This window comes from Halichoerus grypus, chromosome 11, assembly GCF_964656455.1.
Source record: "Halichoerus grypus chromosome 11, mHalGry1.hap1.1, whole genome shotgun sequence".
NCBI lineage: Eukaryota > Metazoa > Chordata > Mammalia > Carnivora > Phocidae > Halichoerus > Halichoerus grypus.
The window spans coordinates 9,943,391-9,960,704 of record NC_135722.1 but is presented as its reverse complement, the minus strand read 5'-3'; the positions used below and the strand labels follow the sequence as shown (position 1 = coordinate 9,960,704).

The 17,314-nt window shown below is 58.5% G+C and overlaps 1 protein-coding gene across 1 annotated transcript; it reads left to right on the top strand.

Moving 5' to 3' along the window:
* Nucleotides 1–13,280: 13,280 nt before the first annotated feature.
* LRRC10B (leucine rich repeat containing 10B) lies at nucleotides 13,281–15,360 on the top strand. Its single transcript, XM_036097911.2, has one exon. It carries the CDS (start codon nucleotides 13,346–13,348, stop codon nucleotides 14,222–14,224), a length of 879 nt encoding a protein of 292 aa, XP_035953804.1. The 5' UTR covers nucleotides 13,281–13,345; the 3' UTR covers nucleotides 14,225–15,360.
* Nucleotides 15,361–17,314: the final 1,954 nt, after the last annotated feature.

Below are 17,314 nucleotides of genomic sequence, written 5' to 3'. Positions count from 1 at the left end.
ATGGGGGGGTGCAGGGCGAGCATGCAGGAGTGGAGGGGCCCGGGCCAGCTTTGGAGTCAGGAAGGTCGGGTTGGACTCACAGTGACACTAGGGACAAGGACACAGATTCCTCTCCTGTCAGGGGGTCTCCTACAGTTGGTGCTGAGTGCTCAGTCGGTGTGGAAGGCCAGGAGCCCTGGCAGGGAGCAGGCGGGACAGAGTGGGGAGAGGCAGAGAGGGGCAGAGGGGCAGGCAGTCACAGAGATCTCTCTCTAGAGACAGACGGACGAGGGTCTGTGACAGATGGACGCCTTTACACTGAGCCAGGGAGGGGCAGGGACTGGTTGAAAAGGCCCGTGCCTCAGGGCAGCCCTTTTGTGAGAATTAGAACAAGGATCCCCCCCACCCCCAAGCACAGTCCCTAAAGAGCAAACTTCTTGTGGGAAGAATGCATCCCTTCCTCCAGACGCTGCCGCCTGACACGGGGTCCCTCAGCCTGCAAGGCGGAACCCAGGCTGCCTCTCAGTGCCTTCCCTCACCTCCAGCAGGTGCATTTGCACAGTGCACAACTACGCAACCGTATGCTGTGTTCCTGCCAGCACCAGCTCCTCGTCTTATAAAGGGGAACCTGGACCCAGAGAGTGTGCCTCAGTTGCTTGAGGTCCTAAGGGTAGAGAGGCAGCCGCAGCCCAAGGCCGGGATGTCTCCAGCACCTTCCAGGCCAGCCGGCATGCTGAGGGGCAGACTCAGTGGTCTAGCAACTGCCCCCCACACCCCACCCTCCGTGGCAGCGCAGCCGGCCCGAGGGCCCGGGTGTACCAGCCGTCTTGAACGGCAGGCCCGGGGGCTGTCCTCGCTCGGCCTGGCTGGGGATCCATGTGGGACGTGGGTGGCTCCAGCTGGCTCCAGCCCTGGAGGCGGGGAGGAGGGGACACAGAGTCTCTCGGCTGCAAACCCAGCCAGACTCGGACCCAGTGACAGCCCCACAGGCTGTGGGTGGGTCCTGCAGGTCCATGGCCTCCAGCGTTAGGGGTGAGTTACCAAATCAGAGATTTGCCAACTGCGCTGGGTCCCAACTGTGGCCTGGCCGTGAGGAGGTGGGGGAGGGGATCGACAGGCCCCCTCCCGCCCACAGTCCCCCCCAAATACACAGACCCCTGGAGATGCACACATGCTAACACGTACGTGCCAACAGACAAGTACACACAGACTAACACAAGCGCGCCGGAGACCGAAACACCCGAACGTTTGCACATGCAGACAGACACACAGACACAGAGGCAGACTTACAGACATGCAACATGCTTAGACGCAGACACACAGACACACCCAAACAGATGTGCAGAGACGTACAAGACAGACGGACAGACACACACACACCACTGCACGTGTCCGTGTCCTTCTTCCCCACCAGTATCCTTTTATAGCTCACCCCTCCTCTGTCTGACTCAGTAGGGGATATGGTTGGGGACACTGGAGCCTCATCACACCCTTTCTCGGTCTCCTCCGCCTCCCGTTGTCCTGCACCCCGTTTCCAGGCCATGTGAGCTGGGGCCACCCCATGATGTTTCCTGAGCTGGAGCTCTGGACCGCACCCGAGGGAAGGGGGCTGAGCAGCACCCTTCTCTTTCCTTTAGCCCCTGCCTTCACCCCCTTCGCCTCTCTCCAGGCAGCCCATCCCAGCCTCCCCGTTTGGATCCTGGGTCCCAGCCCGAAGGACTGTGTAAGGACGGGGTGACCCAGGGCATGTGGTAGCAGGAAGGCGGGGCCAATGCCTAGCTTAGGTGGTTCTGGAACTCCTGCCTGGTACAGAGCATGGATTTCCCCAACTTCTGGATGAGGAGACAGACACAGAGAGGCGGAGCCACTCGCCCCAGGTCACACAGCAGCAAGGGCTGTGGGTGGGCGCCTGTTGGTAAGGGCTGGCGTGGGAGCCCAGGGTGGCGGCTGCCTGGGGGGGGATGTGAGTTGACTCCGAGTCATACCCGCCTTCCTGACCTCTGCCCACCCCACTGAGTTACTCGGGGCAGGCCCCGTGGGGGAGGGCAGGTGTGAGCTGGCCCTTGAAACGGGCAGCATGGCCAGTGGTGGGGGCTGAAGGAGGCAAGGCTGTGGGCCAGGACACAGTGCAGGGGCCAGCTCAAGGCCTGGTCGGGGGTCAGCGGGGACGGACAAGTGAGGCTGTGAGGTGGGCAAGCCCATGGGGAAGGCGGGTTGGCTAGGCTTTCTTACCATGCTAAGGAGCCCTTCTCTGTCCTCCTCCTCGATTAGGGGACTCTGTGTCCCCAGGGCAGGAGGGGTGGATACTCCCCACCCTGTGGCTACTGAGGTTGCTGAACCCTCCGTTGAAGCGAAGGCCTTTGCCCTGTCACTCCCCCTCTTTGCTGTCGGGTGAGTGTGGGCGCGGGTACTGGGGCTTCATTTCGCCTCGCCCCTCTGAGACTTGAGTCCTCGGTCAGGCCCCAGCCAGCCTCAGCCCAGCGCCCTCTCTTCCCCCCGGCGGGGCCTGAGCTCTGGGGTCAGACTGCTTGGGCTCATTCCCGGCTCTCCACACCCCAGGCTGCCTCCTGCGCTGGGCTGTGGAGGCCACCTGACCGTTCTGAGCAGAAGCGAGTGGCAGGACCCAGGCTGGGGGCTACCCAGGATGGCGGGCATAAAGCGCTCTGCGGGCGACGAGTAGCTGCCTTGATTCTGGCGCAGAGGGAACAGGGGCCCAGCTAGGAGGCGGGACTTGACATAGTCACAGGCTCTGGCTCTTGCCTCCTCCTGCTTGGCCCCGGACAGGCCTCCTCAGGACCCTTCTCCAGGAGCAGCCCCCTCTTGGGTCAGGCGACCCACTGTATGGCCTCACGGGGAGGCCGAGGCTGCCCCTGTCATGTCCCCGAGGCCAGCGTCTGCCAGGCTCTCCCAGAGGCGGCCCACCTGTCCCCTCACTGGGAGCCAGGCTTTGGGCGTGGAAGCGAGTCACTGGCAGTGGGTTCCGATTGTAGCTGCTACCAGAAGCTTCCTTCTCCTCCCCACAGATGCTTTAGAAACTGTGGTGGGGTGCACAATGACGACCGCTAGCTTTCTGAAGCCCCCACAGCCTGCTGGGTGCTGGGAGTATTCCGTGGGCCTTCAGCTTTTCAGCGAGAACCCTGGGGGGCCCCCCTCTGGGGAAGTTTGGGGGCGCAGGTGGGAGCTGCGCTGACAGCCGTGGCGTGGGGGTGTGCAGCCCCGCGGGCCAGTGGGACAGCAGGTCGGGGAGAAGCGCTGGATGCCACGCTCTCGGGCCCCACTTCGGACGCACGTGGACGCGTGTGGCTGCTGCCTGTCGCCGAGCTGTGGCAGCTGACGTTGACAGGTACGGCCTGGCCCAGGTCACGTGGTGACACGCAGAGCCACCAGCTCGCGGGCTTGACAGCTGGCCAGTGGGGAAGGCATCTGTCTGTGGACCTGGAGGACCCGCCCCCCCGGGGGAGGGGGTGGCAGGAAGCCTGCGTGGGGAGGACGGTGGGTTTGCTGCACCCAGACAGATGGAGGGCCTGAAAATGAGAATCCGATCCCCGCCTTCTTCTTTGACCATCTGGAGGGCCACCCATTCTCAAGGACATTTTCCAAACAGCCAAATATGCAAGGGTAGAGGAGGAGTCAGATCCAGGAAGCCCCCCCACCCTGCCAGGGTCTCGGTTCAAGGTCAGAGGAGGCCGGCCAGGTCTCCCAGGCATTCAGACACTCCACGCTTCTCACGGGACCGGACGCTGCTACAGGGAGGGCTCTGAAGGCAAGTTCTTGGCACCATGAAGCTTCACCCCTGGGAAAACCTTTGTGATAACCAAGTAATCTGGGCCAGCGAGGAAGCAACCTCCTCCAAAGCCACGCAGCTTGGTGAGCGCACGCTCGGGTGTCTGTGCTCTGAACACAAGGCCTTTCCCATCACGTCACTGAAATGGGGCTCTCAAGTAGGCAGAAGTGGAGGCCTAGAAGCTTCCTAGCAGGGCCGGGTCATGGCATTTGCAGCCAGCCAAACATGGGGCTTTGTTTTCTTTCACTGAAGGATATGGGATATGAAGGATATGCTGAAGGGATATGCGAGTGTGTGTGAGTGTGAGTGTATTTCCTCCGAGGTCCGCAGGTAAAGGGACAGATCAGAAGGGCATCGGTCTAGCCCACCCATCCTAAGAGAGACACTGGCTGAGATGCCGAAGGAGCGGTGTTCAGAAAAGACTTTATGGGACTCTGGACCCCAGCATCCTTACTATGGCCCCAATGACAAGGTGTGGTCCCCATGATAAGAGCCTTGCAGCAGAGACATGTTCTCCTGGAGGGCTCTGGCCCCAGGGCAGGAGGCTGGCTTTGAAGAACATGGGCAAACTGATTCCCGAGCTTATACAAGGCACCTGGCAGTGTGGGCACCCCTGGGTACCACAGTGAAGACCCTGCAGCATGGGACAGTGGACCCTCCACGGTGGTTATGGGGCTCTGTTAGTGCTCACAGGCTGAAGTCTGTTCAGGCGTGGTAGGGGTTAAAGCTCTTTGCAAGCAACAGAAACAGATGTTAGCTAATGTAAGCAGAAGAGGAATTTATTAAGGGACGCCTGGGTGGCTCAGTCGGTTGAGCGTCTGCCTTCCGCTCGGGTCATGGTCCCAGGGTCCTGGGATCAAGCGCCGCATCGGGCTCCCTGCTCCGCGGGAAGCCTGCTTCTCCCTCTCCCACTCCCCCTGCTTGTGTTCCCTCTCTCACTGTGTCTTTCTCTGTCAAATAAATAAATAAAATCTTAAAAAAAAAAAAAAAAAGGAGAGGAATTTATTAAAAGGAATTCAGAGCTCACAGAATCTTCAGGTAGACTTGAGAACAAAGCTTAGAGGCTACCCAGCCAAAAATGGGGGCCAAAATTGTCCCATGAGCCTTGGCCCACGGCGACAGCCTGTCTCCCCCATTGCTGGGCACTGGACGTGGCTCCCGCTGCCCCAGCCCCCACCCAGCCTTGGAAGGGATCCTGCGCAGTCCGCTCTGCTCTGCGTTCTTCATTTCCGATTCCAAATCAGGGGTGGGTGCTTCTGATGGGTGGCTCCCTGGTCCCCTACCTGCACCCACTCAGCTTGCAAGGGAAGCTGGGAAAGCGAGCTCCCAGCGTTTTCACCCTGTGCGGGAGGGTGGGCGGGTTCCGTTTTGTAGGGCAGTTGGGGTTGTCCAACATAGGAGAATGCTGAGAGGCTCAAGGACTTCGGATGCCCTTCACGTCCACGCTACCATCACGAAGGAGGGAATGAGCACTTGTGCAATGCCTTGTACACCTGGCGGGGACGCTCCCAGCCTTTAAGGACCCTCTGTGAGACATGGGGAACAGATACCCTTCCTCAGCTTCCCTAAAAGGACACCAGTCTGCCGGGTCCCTGATGCCCATGGGGCCCCTGGGACGGGGTTCCACTGTGCACGGCACCCCCTGCCCAGCTGTGTGCACAGCAGGTGTGGATTTCCCAAGCCACACAGTCGGGAGCTCAGAAATGTACGCTGGTCTACCTGTAACTGAACTTAGCAAAGACGTCCACCCCCCGCTTTCCAGCCCAACCTCCTCATCCCCTTTGAATTTAAATTGTTCATTCAAGATTCAAATCCAGTCAAGTCAGGAGTTCTGCCCCTCCTCCCTCTTGTGTCCACCTCCCCAGGAGGGGTGGCGCTTGCTCTTGGGGGAGAGGCATCTATCTATATGGCCGACCCCTGACATGTGTGATCTTCATGGGTTTTGGTCAATCCACCTGTGTCCTCCCAGAAGCAACTACGACTTTCTGACCTCTGGTTGCCGGGGTTACACAAACAACCCTTCAGCTGGACCACACATGGAGCCCCTCCAGGTCCATCAGCTGCTGTCAGCCCACCAAGTCCATCTCAGAGGTGCAGAAACTTCTGGATGTTCTCCCTCATGACACGGGTGTGTAGAGGATTCAGGGGAGGGGCTAGCTCCCCTCAATTTCTACTCTCCTGGGGCTTCTCCATACAGCCAAGGGGAGGCTTTAGGAGGCCTCTTGAATTCTTAGGCCACATGTGGTAAGGAAAGGACAGATTCCCTCTGCCCTGGTGTCCCCTCTATGTACCTGGGATATTTTTCGTGCCGCCCTCTGCCTCAGCCCAGGGCAGGTGGCACCTGAGCTCTTTTGCAGGCCATCCATCTGTAGGTGTGCTCTGCTCTGCCCCTTCTCTCCCACCTACTGGCTGAGGCTTTATCTCTTGTTGGGTGGGATCTTGGCTTCTGTGATGACACATGCTTTCCCGCTCCCAGGGCTTACATCATCAGCTCCCTTCTCTCCAAGTTCAAAGCCAAGCTTTTGGACCTTCAGAAAAATTTTTCTCTCTCTAAACCCAGCTCTTGCATGGCTGTAGTCCGAACTCTGGGTTTCAAAGCTTCTTTTGCAACTCAAAGCCAAGGATTTGACCCTTTGTTCTGAGTTTCCCTTGGAGAGTGGAGAATACAGGAAGCCAACTTACAGGAATGGATATGTTGAAAATTGTCTCCGGTGGAGCATCAGTTAATATCTCAGAATGACAATCCCCAGGTCCCGTATTACTCCCTGAGGCTTCATGATCATTCTTCAAGAGAGGGTGACTGCGCCCATTCCTGGGCCAGGACTAGGGTGAAGGGAAGGAGGCCTTTTCCCAGGCACAAAATTCAGAGAAGTGCCGGAAAACTCAGCAATCAAGAGAAATAATAGTTGAACGCCATTACTTAAAAAAATAAAAGTGAATGCAAAAAATTCAAATTAACAAAATACCAACATTTTAAGTAAAGACAGCTTGAGTACTGTTGATTTTCCCTTTTGCCAGAGGCTTTGATATGGTTCATCATAGATAGCACTGATAACTGATCCTATCTTCATTTAAAATTTTAATATTTTGTTCATCATAGACTTTTTGCATCAATTTTGGATTTAAAAATATTGCATTAAACTGTCACTTATCTTGATTATTGAGTCTTCTTTGGCGCCCCCTTAAATTTTGTGCCTTGCTCACCACCCCTAGCCCTGGGTTCCTTCTCCAGATGTGAAAATTAAGGTTCAGAGATGATGAGTAGCTCAGATGGAACAGATGGCCCCAAGACACATGAGGGAGAGACGGTCTCCATCTGTTAATTCAACACATATTCCTTGAGTGGGCTCAATGCAGTAAGCACAGGGCTGAGTATGTGGAATATCAGCGGACAAGGTCCCTACCCTCATAGAGCTTATATCTTATAACAGGGGAAACAGTTTTCAATCAAAGAATTCACAGGGAATTATTTCTTTAATTGGAATTGGAATGAGTACTTCGAAGGAGAAACATGGAAGCTTGAGGATCTATAGCACGGCGGCTTGATGTGCCCTGGAAGATTCTGGAAGGAGTCTCTGAGAGAGGAAAGTTTGAGCCGAAACCTTAAAGATGAGGAATGCGAGCCACATCGAGAAGGAAGAGGAGAACCCAGCATGTGTCTAGAGGTCCTGGAACAGAGAGAAGCCGGCACATTTGAGAAACTGAGAGCAAGTGTGCCAGTCAGTCCAACAACCCTTAAGTCTAAATGGCTAAACATACTAAAAATGTATTTCTCGGGGTGCCTGGGTGGCTCAGTCAGTTAAACGTCTGCCTTTGGCTCAGGTCATGATCTCAGGGTCCTGGGGGAATCGAGCCCCATGTCAGGCTCCCTGCTCATCGGGAAGCCTGCTTGTCCCTCTCCCTCTGATGCTCCCCCTGCTGTGCTCTCTCTGTCTCTCTCTCTCACATAAATAAATAAGATTTTTTTTTTAAAATTATATTTCTCATTTGCCTCACAGTTTAACGTGGGTCGGGTCACTCATCTCTAAGTGGTGACTTGGGGATCCAGGTTTTTCCACCTTTAATACCGTAGAAAATCAAAGAGTGGAGGATTGTGTATGGATGTGGCATGTCGTACTTCTGCCCACCTCCACTGGCCCAGGGCTCAATCCAGCCCCACCCCATCGGCCTGGGAGAAGGAGTTGGGCTGAGTGCTCAGGAAGAAGAGGTTGTGACCCTCAGCAGCCCCTGCCCCAGGGAAGGGGACCAGAGCAGGCAAGTATTTGGCAGTCCTGGTCGAGACCTGGGTGTAGAGTGTCAGGGCAGAAGATCCAGCCTGCCCTTGACCACAGATGGAGGAATGTATTAACATAAGGGCAGCTGCTAGCCATGAGCACTGCAGCTTCTTCCTGGGAAAAGAAGGTGTCATGCCCAGAACCCCTTCGAATGGTCCGGTTCCCGTCCATGGCATGGAGGTGTGGCCTTCACTCTCTTGGCCTCTTTTGCTCCAGCTCTGGTGTCCCTGGAAGAGGTAAGGGAGAAGACTCACCTTCCAACAGTCCTGGCAGGTCACCCTCAGGGCTCAAGTTCCAGGGGAATGTGATCCTCAGGACATGACTAGACTCTAGTTTCGAGGGAGTCTGGGGAGCAGGTTGGTAGTGGCTGAGCTAGCCTCATGAGTTTGGCTACCTAGTGAAGGGCCCTGGGCTAATCATGGGTCGGAGACTGCCTGGAATTTGCTAATAGGCAAACCCTGAAGCCCAGATCACAGCCCTGGGGTGCCCCTGGACTCGGGAACCTCCTTGCTCTGCCTTCTTGAACCTGTTTGAGGTTCCTAGGCTTGTCCTGTGTGTTCTAGGACGCCCCCAGTTGGTCAAACACACCGAACCCTGGGGCCTGGGATCAAAATCTCCAAGTAGGGCAGTCCTGGAACCTTTTTGCTGTTTGCAGGATGGGGGCAAGCGTTTAGACAACCTGGGTGGTTTCTTCAATTTCCTCCAGCCGCGAGAGACAATGAGACATAGTAGGAGAAGCCCAGACGTTGCAATAGGATGACCTGGCTTTGCCCCTTCCCAGCTGGGTAACCTTGATCGAGCTACTTCGCAGGATCTGTTTTCTCATCAGTCAAAGAAGGGGGATTTAGTATCTGCCTGGCAAAACTGTGCTGGGAGGTGGATGAGATGATCTACAGGTGCTCAGTAAGTGATAACCAGCGTTTTCCTGTGGAAGAGAATCAAAACGACAGGGGTATGAGTTGCACAAACTCCTCCCCGCCGACACACACACACACGCACACATGCGCACACACACACGCACGCACGCACGCGCACACACACACACACATACCTTTCTTACAGCCGCAGCCAAATGGATTCTGTTCAAATACGTGTCAGATTGTTTGCCACTCTTCTGCTCAAAGTTCCCCAGTGACCTCTCTCACCCAGAGGCAAACCAAAGCGTCCACAAAGGCCACGGCCCCGCTGAGGTCTGCCCCCTCCTCACTAGCTGTCTCTGACCTCATCTGTAACTATGCTCCCCCTTGCTCCCCAGGCTCCTTGCTGCTCCAGAACCCTCTCCCCCTCCCCACTCCTGCCCCAGGGTCTTGGCCCCACCACCCCCTCTGCCTGGAATGCATTTCCCCTTGACATCTGTCTGCAAGGTTTGCCCTCTCTCTTCCTTCCCATCTTTTCCCCAAGGCCATCCTGTCAAGGAGGTCTCCCCAGCCACTCTGTTTTAAATGGGGTCCTCCATCCTCCTTCTCTCTCTCCCTTGCTTCATTTCCTGCATAGCCTGACTAGCCCCTGACCGACTGTGGATGCATTTTGTTGCTTATCTCCACTCACAGGGATAGAAGTTCTACAGTCAGGGGTTTTTGTCTATAATGTTCACATTCACAGCAATCCCCAGTGCCTGGGCACACAAGTAGGGGCTTCCTGTTTGTTGAATGAATACCTGAATGGAGGCAAGGACTCAAGTTGGGGGGCGATGCAGGTCAGGGGAGTGAGGCGTGGCATGAAGGACACATGGTCAAGGTCCCTTTTCTCCGAATGAGGGAGTTGGACTAGACCCCAGGAGATCATGAACCCCTGGGAATCGTGCACATCAATGGTGAGTTCCTGTCTCCACACATTGTTCTGGGATGAGGGTCCCTAACTTCTTGCGGACATTTAACAAAGCTCAGCATCATCCCTGCTCTGGTGTTTCCTGGTTGGATCTAATAGGCTCAAATCCTTGCTAAGAACCTACGATGCTGACACTCCATGATCTTAATCTAGTCTAGCCCCAGTGGTCCTGGCCCCAGAGAGGGGAATGGGAGCCAGAGGGGGCCTTGGCAGGATCAGCGCGGGGGAGTGGGGGAACGCACAGGAGGGCACAAAGGAGACTTTTGTATGACTACATGTGCTGCCTTCTTTTTATTTAAAAGAACATAGATGTATACCAAGTATGACAAAATGTGAACAATTGTCAACGCTGGATGCTGGGCACAGGGGTGTTTGTCACAGAGAGCTTTGTACTTTTTCTGTATTTCAAAAATTTATTTTAAAAAAACCCCCACAGATTTGGAGGTGGGCAGGGCAGTTATAGCTCGTGAAGAGGCATAGAGAAGCCGTTTCTGGGGGGCTTGAGGGACGTGCACTTTGGGCATTTTCCCGGGGTGTGTGTGTGTGTGTGTGCGCGCGTGCGTGTGGGCAGAGGGGACGGTCGGGTCCGAGCCCATCCCTGGAGCCATTGGAGCCCTTTCTTCCCTCCCCGCTGCTCCCCCTTCCCGGGTCTCAGTTTCCTGCCTTCCTGGGGAGCAGGGAAAGGCTGAGAGGCCCCGTGCTGGGGGTGAAGCTAATTCATTAGTGACGCTCGACAAGGACCGAGCGCCTGCAGCGCTCGCGTGATTCATCAACATGATTGCCCGGCTGCCAGCCTGCGTGGGCCCCGAACGCCAGCACATTTTACCTTTACCCACCGAGAAGGGCCTGGTGGGAGGTGAAGGCACATGATCTACCCAGAGCAAGAAGAAGATTCGGAGGAAAAAGAGGGCTGGTCCCCTGTGCCCTTGAACCAGGAAGCTCTGCCAGGCCGGTGCTGGATTTGCAGGGGCTCCTGTGGCTCCTGCCATGTCCGTAGAGCCCAAGAGGGCCGCCTGGTGCCGGAGTGCCGGTTCCGAGAACGTGGCAAGGGGGGTGGGGGGTGCTGGCTGGGCTTCCTCCTCCACAGCGAATGTTCCCTTGGGGAAACTGCCTGGGGGGCGGCAGCGGGGGGGGGGGGCGGTGAGAGGGAGGGGCTCATCCTCTTCCCCAGTAGCCTGGCTGGGTTTTCTTCGGCTTTTTGGTATCTTCCAAAGAGTCTCCCAAATGAGTAGAAGAAGGAGTTGGGTTGGGGCTTAGATGAAGTACAGAAGGAGCTCAGAAGCCTTTTACACCCCAGGTCTGGTGTCTGGGCTCCACTTAATCTCTGCCTGAGTCCCCTGCCTCGGCTCAGAATCCCGCCTTCATTTTGTGAGTGCCCCTCCCAGAACAGGGGTCCGTGGCTGGGTTCCTGGCTCACAGCGATACCTGCCTCTGTCTCCCATCACCTGTTCACCCCATGCCTTTTCATCCCTTTATCCAACAAGTATATATGGCGCATCTGAGCAAAAGAAGCCAGGAACAAGGAAAAAAAAGAAAAAAACAGGCACTGAATAATCTCATTTATATGAAATTCAAGAACAGGCAAAACTGATCCGTGATGATAAAGGTCACACTCATGGCTGCCTCTGGGAGGCGGGGATTGACTGAAAGAGGCTCAGGGGAGCTCTGAGTGATGGAAGTATTACATGGGTGTTTACATTTGTCAAAACTCATCAAACTGTACACTTAACGATCTCAGCATTTCATGGTATGTAGTTTGTTTCCATTTAAAAAATGTTAGAAGTTTTCACTGAATACCTACTACGTGCTAGAGCAGCGAAGGAGATAAACTTGTCTGCCCCGGGAGGTGACATTCCAGCTTACAAGTGGTTCTCATGCTCTCCTGGCATTGGCCACTGGTCTGCCCCTGGGCTGGCCTCCCTCTCTGCCTGCAGTGGGGATGGGGTGGGGGTGGGTCAAAGGTCAGGGTGCTGCAGGGGACAGGGTCAGTTACATGTGCACACCAGCCAGGTTCAAGGGGAGGCAGGATGGAAGAAGCATCGAGCCTGCAGACGCCGCTGCCCGGATGTAACTTCTACTGGCTGTGGTGACCTTAAGCAGGTTCCCTAATCCCTCTCAGGCCACTTTCCTCATCTTTCACATGGGACTAATGATGCTTTCCTTGTAGCTTTGGCAGGAGAGTTAGAGGCTCCGGGGTGAGAAAATTCGTTGTTTCTATATGTTAGTGTGGTACAATGATTAAGAGCACAAATCCCAGCCACTCACCAGCGCGGTGACCTTGGGCAAGTCACCCAGCTCAAGTCAAACCCCTCAGAGCCTCAGTTTCTCCGCCTTTAACTTTGGGGTAATGAGGGTACCAACCTCAGATGTGTGGCAAGGATTCAGTGCAATGCTCTTAGTAGAGCGCTGGGCACATGGCGGGCTCGGAGGACAGGGGGCGAGGGTGCTCTGGCAGGAGGGCTCTGAATGGGAGGGAAGAAGGCAGGGGCACACAGCTGTTGGTGGGAGCACGCGCAAGAGAGTTACAGGATGACAGTGGTCATCCTTGGTGGTGCGCAAAGGGGCTCACGTGTCCCAGTCCTCTGCCCACCGCAGCCACACGCAGACCTCGAACGCAGCTGGAGGGACAGGGCAGGAGACTGGAGCGTGAGCGCACTAACGAGGAACCTGTTGGGCAGTGGGGGCGGGGGATGGGGGCGGAGCCCAGCCCGGGTCCCCGCAAAGCCTCCGATGCGACCCACCCTGAAAAGGGCCCGAAGGGAACACCGCTCCGAGTTACTATCCTAAAGTGAGAATGGGCGCAAGCCGTTGGCGACGAAGAGCCGGCACTGACCGCGCCCCTCAGTCCCTCCCCGAGAGCCACTCGGCCAGAGTCCCGGGTCGCGCGCCACGTTTCCTTCTAACTTGCTGCTCCGGGTCCACACAACCGCTCGCCCAACGGCTCGTCGTGTTGCAGGTGTAGACAGCGTCGGACGTCGGGTCGCTGTTGGCGCAGCGCCCGGCCTTCGGGGCGCGGACCTGGGCTTGCCTCCGCGTGCGCCGGCTCCCGGGGCGGGTCGCCTGGGCCGGCGGGGGGCGGGCCTGGGCGCCGGGACCCCGCTCGGGTGGCACCTCGGCCCCGCCCCGCCCCGCCCCCCGTCCGCCTCATTGGCAGCCGCACACGCGTCGGGGGTTGCCAGGGCGACGGGTCGCGGAGCCGCAAGTCAGCGCGAAGCCGAGCCAGTCGGCCTCCGGCGGAGGGAGCGGGGGAGGCCGGAGGGCGGGCGGCGCAGCGTGGCGGCGGGGCCCCGAGAGGGCGCCTCCTCCCCGGCCCGGCCCGGCCCCCCTCCCGGCGCAGGGACAGGCCGGGGCGGGGGGCCCCCGGAGCCGGCGCGGCCTCGGCCCCGTCGGGGAGGCCCGGGGGCGGCCAGGGCGGGGCGATGCCGGGAGGCGGCGGCGGCGGCGGCGGCGGCGGCAGCGGCCCGGGCCGGGGCCCGTGACCATGGGCATCGCCGAGTCCACGCCGGACGAGCTGCCGTCGGACGCCGAGGAGCAGCTGCGCAGCGGCGAGCAGCAGCTGGAGCTGAGCGGGAGGCGGCTGCGGCGGCTGCCCAGCGCCGTGTGCGCGCTGAGCCGCCTGCAGAAGCTCTACGTGAGCGGCACCGGGCTGCGCGAGCTGCCCGAGGAGATCGAGGAGCTGCGCGAGCTGCGCATCCTGGCGCTCGACTTCAACAAGCTCGAGCGCCTGCCCGACGGCCTGTGTCGCCTGCCGCGCCTCACGCGCCTCTACCTGGGCGGCAACCGGCTGCCCGCGCTGCCCGCGGACTTCGCGCAGCTGCAGAGCCTGCGCTGCCTCTGGATCGAGGGCAACTTCCTGCGGCGCTTCCCGCGGCCGCTGCTGCGCCTGGTGGCGCTGCAGTCGCTGCAGATGGGCGACAACCGGCTGCGCGCGCTGCCCGCCGAGCTGCCGCGCATGACGGGCCTGCGCGGCCTGTGGCTCTACGGCAACCGCTTCGAGGAGTTCCCGCCCGCGCTGCTGCGCATGGGCCGCCTGCACATCCTCGACCTGGACCGCAACCGCCTGGGCGGCTTCCCCGACCTGCACCCGCTGCGCGCCCTGCGCGTCTTCTCCTACGACCACAACCCGGTCACTGGGCCCCCGCGCGTCGCCGACACCGTCTTCCTCGTGGGCGAGGGCGCCGTCGAGCGCATGGCCGAGCGCGACGAGCCCACGCCCCGGCCGCCGCCCCGGCGCCCAGCTCGGGCCTTTGAGGATGAGGAGGAGGAAGACCTACTCATAGGGGGCGGTGGCCCCCGGGCTCTGGGGCACCCCGGGGGCAGCCTCCCCGCGCTGGAAGCCGCCGCAGGACTGGGCACCTGAGCCTACGCTCTGGGTGATGGACTTGGGCCATTCTGGGAGGAGGGGCTCTGGGAAGGTCTGTGGGAACGGTGGACCCCTGCCATGGGGCAGTGGAGGGGCCCCTTGGGGCGAGCTGTAGGGACAGGCAGGCCTGGGCGTCATCTTCACATACTCCTGGTTGGTAAGCAGCCTGCCACCTGGCTGATCTCCGGGCAGTCCTCAGACAGAGAAGTCCTGGCTCTGTCTAGTCCCCTCTGGCTCTGTCCCGTCTGACAGAGTCACTGACAGCACGGTGGGGATGCTGGCTTCCTCCTGGAGCCGTGTCCGTGCTGTCCCCAGAATCACCACCTCTGGCTGAGTCTGGATGCCCAGGGTGCCACACCAGCCCTCCTCCTCCTGGAGTTTGGATCTCCTAGACCCACCCTTCCTGGTGCAGGAGCAGCTACCTCTGGGGTGGGCCACAAGCCCGTGTGAGCCCGAACTGTCCTTGGAGGAGGGTCTGGGCCGAGCGCCAGTGCCCAGGACAGAAGTGGGAGAGTGGGATTGGGGCCCTAACACCGAAGCTGCCCTTGCCCCTCCACTGGGGCTCATCGCACAAACCTCCCTTCCCAGGCCCCCTAAAACTTGCATGGGGGAGGGGGCGCTTAGAAGGCAGGGTCTCCACCCCCGCCTTTGATTCTGTTCTGTTCTCTTGTGCCTGGAATCTCGCTGGGAGCAGAGCGCTCTCTCCCCCTTCCCCACAGCCCGAGCCTTCCAGCTGTCAAGTTTGAAAAGAAGCCACTGTGCCTCTAGGGCCTCCTGCACGGAGGAGAGAGGCTCTCTGCTCTGGGAGGCTGTTCCAGTGCCTCTCCCACTGCCTGCACTCTCCATTCCCTTAAATGGGCACAGTCGGGGTGGCTGGCACGGCGTGGGGCACGGGACAAGCGCTGTGTCCCTCCACTCCGTCACCAGGGACAACCTCAGGGGCTGAGGAGTGGGGTGTCGTTCTGCAATTCCCAGGGCCAGATCTTTCCCATCCAAGCAATAACGGAAGGAGGGGGCCAGGGCTAGGGACACTCAGGGACACTGTCAGGGGCAGGGGCCCCACGTGGTAGTGTTTTCTTTAGGAAGAAAAAAAAACTGGCTGTAAACATAAATTATATTTCTTGGAGAAAGAATGTGCGTTTCCCACATGCCTGTTTATTTATAAGCCCTGGGAGCACCGCGTCCCATGGCTGTGGGGAACCTGGGCTCCCTGTGGCACTGCGGTCTTGCCCATGTGCACCAGCTCTGCGTCAGGCGGGCCGTGGCCAACAGCTGTGTCCTGCCTGGGGACCAAGCGCCTGTCCTCAGTTACATTTGGCTTTGGCTGCTCGAGGCTGGCCTCCTGTCCCGCTCTCCCTCACTCTGCCCGCCAGGCACCCCCCCTTCACTCCCTTTCCTGTTCTTTCCAGCTTGCTTCGAAGGTTCCCAGCTCTGAATATAATCTGAATCTCCCTCAAGCTGGGCTGACCTTTCTCTCTTCTTTCACTGGTACTCAGCCCCCTCTCTCGCCCCCTCTCCATGTGTCTATTCCTCCCTCCTTCCATATCCCTCACTCCGTTTTCCTTTTTCTTAGTCTCTCCCTCTTTATCTCTTTTTTACTCAGTTATGGTATTACTTTCTCCCTTCATTGTTCTGGGGAAAAAAAGGAAAGTTTTAAAGAAAACATCATAAAGCCTCAAGCCTAGAGGCCCATCTCCCCATGAGAAGATGCTGCCGGCCACCATCACCATGGCAACAGGGCTGATGTCATACAAGGCCCAAAGGTCGGCCCAGCAGCTCTGTTGGTCACCGCGCTGGGCCTGGGTTAGAGGGAGGCTTGGGCTGGCTCTGGGAGCAGGCGGCTTGCAAGTGAGAGAGAAGGCCTCGAACAGACAGAAGGAGCGGGTGGGTGGGGCAGATTGGAGGCTGCTGCCTGCCAGGAGGATGAGGGGGTCTGGGGCTCAGCTGCAGACCTTTTCCCTCCCGGGACTCTTCAGGTGCCCCTGCTCCCGTGGCTGGAGCTCCGTCAGGGTCAGTGGACTTTCCTGGGGTCTGGGAACTTGGAGGAAGGAATTTGAGATCTCAAGATCACTCGAGGTAGGAACCGCACGCAGCTGGCCAGAGACTGTCCTCTTGCTCCGTGACTCAGACCATGGCAGAGAGGAAATAGCCCCAGGGCTGGGCTCAGAAGGCATGGGTTCCAGTCCTAGTTCTGCTATTGGCCAAGTGACTTGGAGCACGTCGTGGTCCCCTGGGCCTCGGTTTCCCCATCTGCACACACGATGTTGGGTTCATTTAGGTGTGATGCTACAGCTCAGAACGCCATGCAGCCTGGTGTTTCTCTACCTCCCTTCATGCAAATCTTAGGCACCGGGGAAGTCAGGGTGCGGGAGGAGCCACGTCACCCTGGAATAACGCTGGCCCCCATAGCCCAGATTTCCTTCCTCTCACTGGTGTGTTTCCCTGTACCTCTTCCCCTGCTGCACCTGCCTGAGAACTCTAGGTGAGGCAAAGGTCCCACGCGTACCCCTGGGGCCATGTCCAGGCCCAGAGCGCCCCCTGCCTTTCTGCACCGTCAAACGTGGCACCCTCAGCCTTGGCCACTCACTAGCCAAGCAGGGGCTGCCAAGGCTGAGTTTCTCTCCAGGGAGAGGAAGCACCTGTCGGGGCCCAGTTTGTCACTTGCTTGCGCCACTACCAGAAACCAGTTCCTCTTGGGAAAAGAGAAAGCTTGGTTAAAGTGGGCGCTAACTCCTGGCTTGAGAGCACTATCGAGTGTCTGGGCCTCCATCTGGAAATGGAGAGACCAGGGTGGGAGGGGGGCCGTTGCCAAGGACAGCTGGGCATCACAGATCCCCTCAGTGCTGAAGAGAGCACAGTATTGGGAGTCCTAGTTCACCCCCCACCTAACTGCCTGTGACTTCTCATTTGGCCTTGGGGAGCAGGGGGAAGGGGGAAAGACTTTTGGAGGGGCATTTGCAATGGTGGGCACGTCTGCAGTGGCCCGGCTGGTGCGGGGCAGTCAGCGGTGGGCGGGCCTGGGGGGAGCACGCCGCGGCAGCTCTGCAAGGGCTGTATGTGTGCCCAGGGGTCAGGGATCAGAGCCGG

Excerpts from the sequence above, each read along its gene's own strand:
- LRRC10B (XM_036097911.2), top strand. The coding sequence starts at position 13,346 with ATGGGCATCGCCGAGTCCACGCCGGACGAGCTGCCGTCGGACGCCGAG.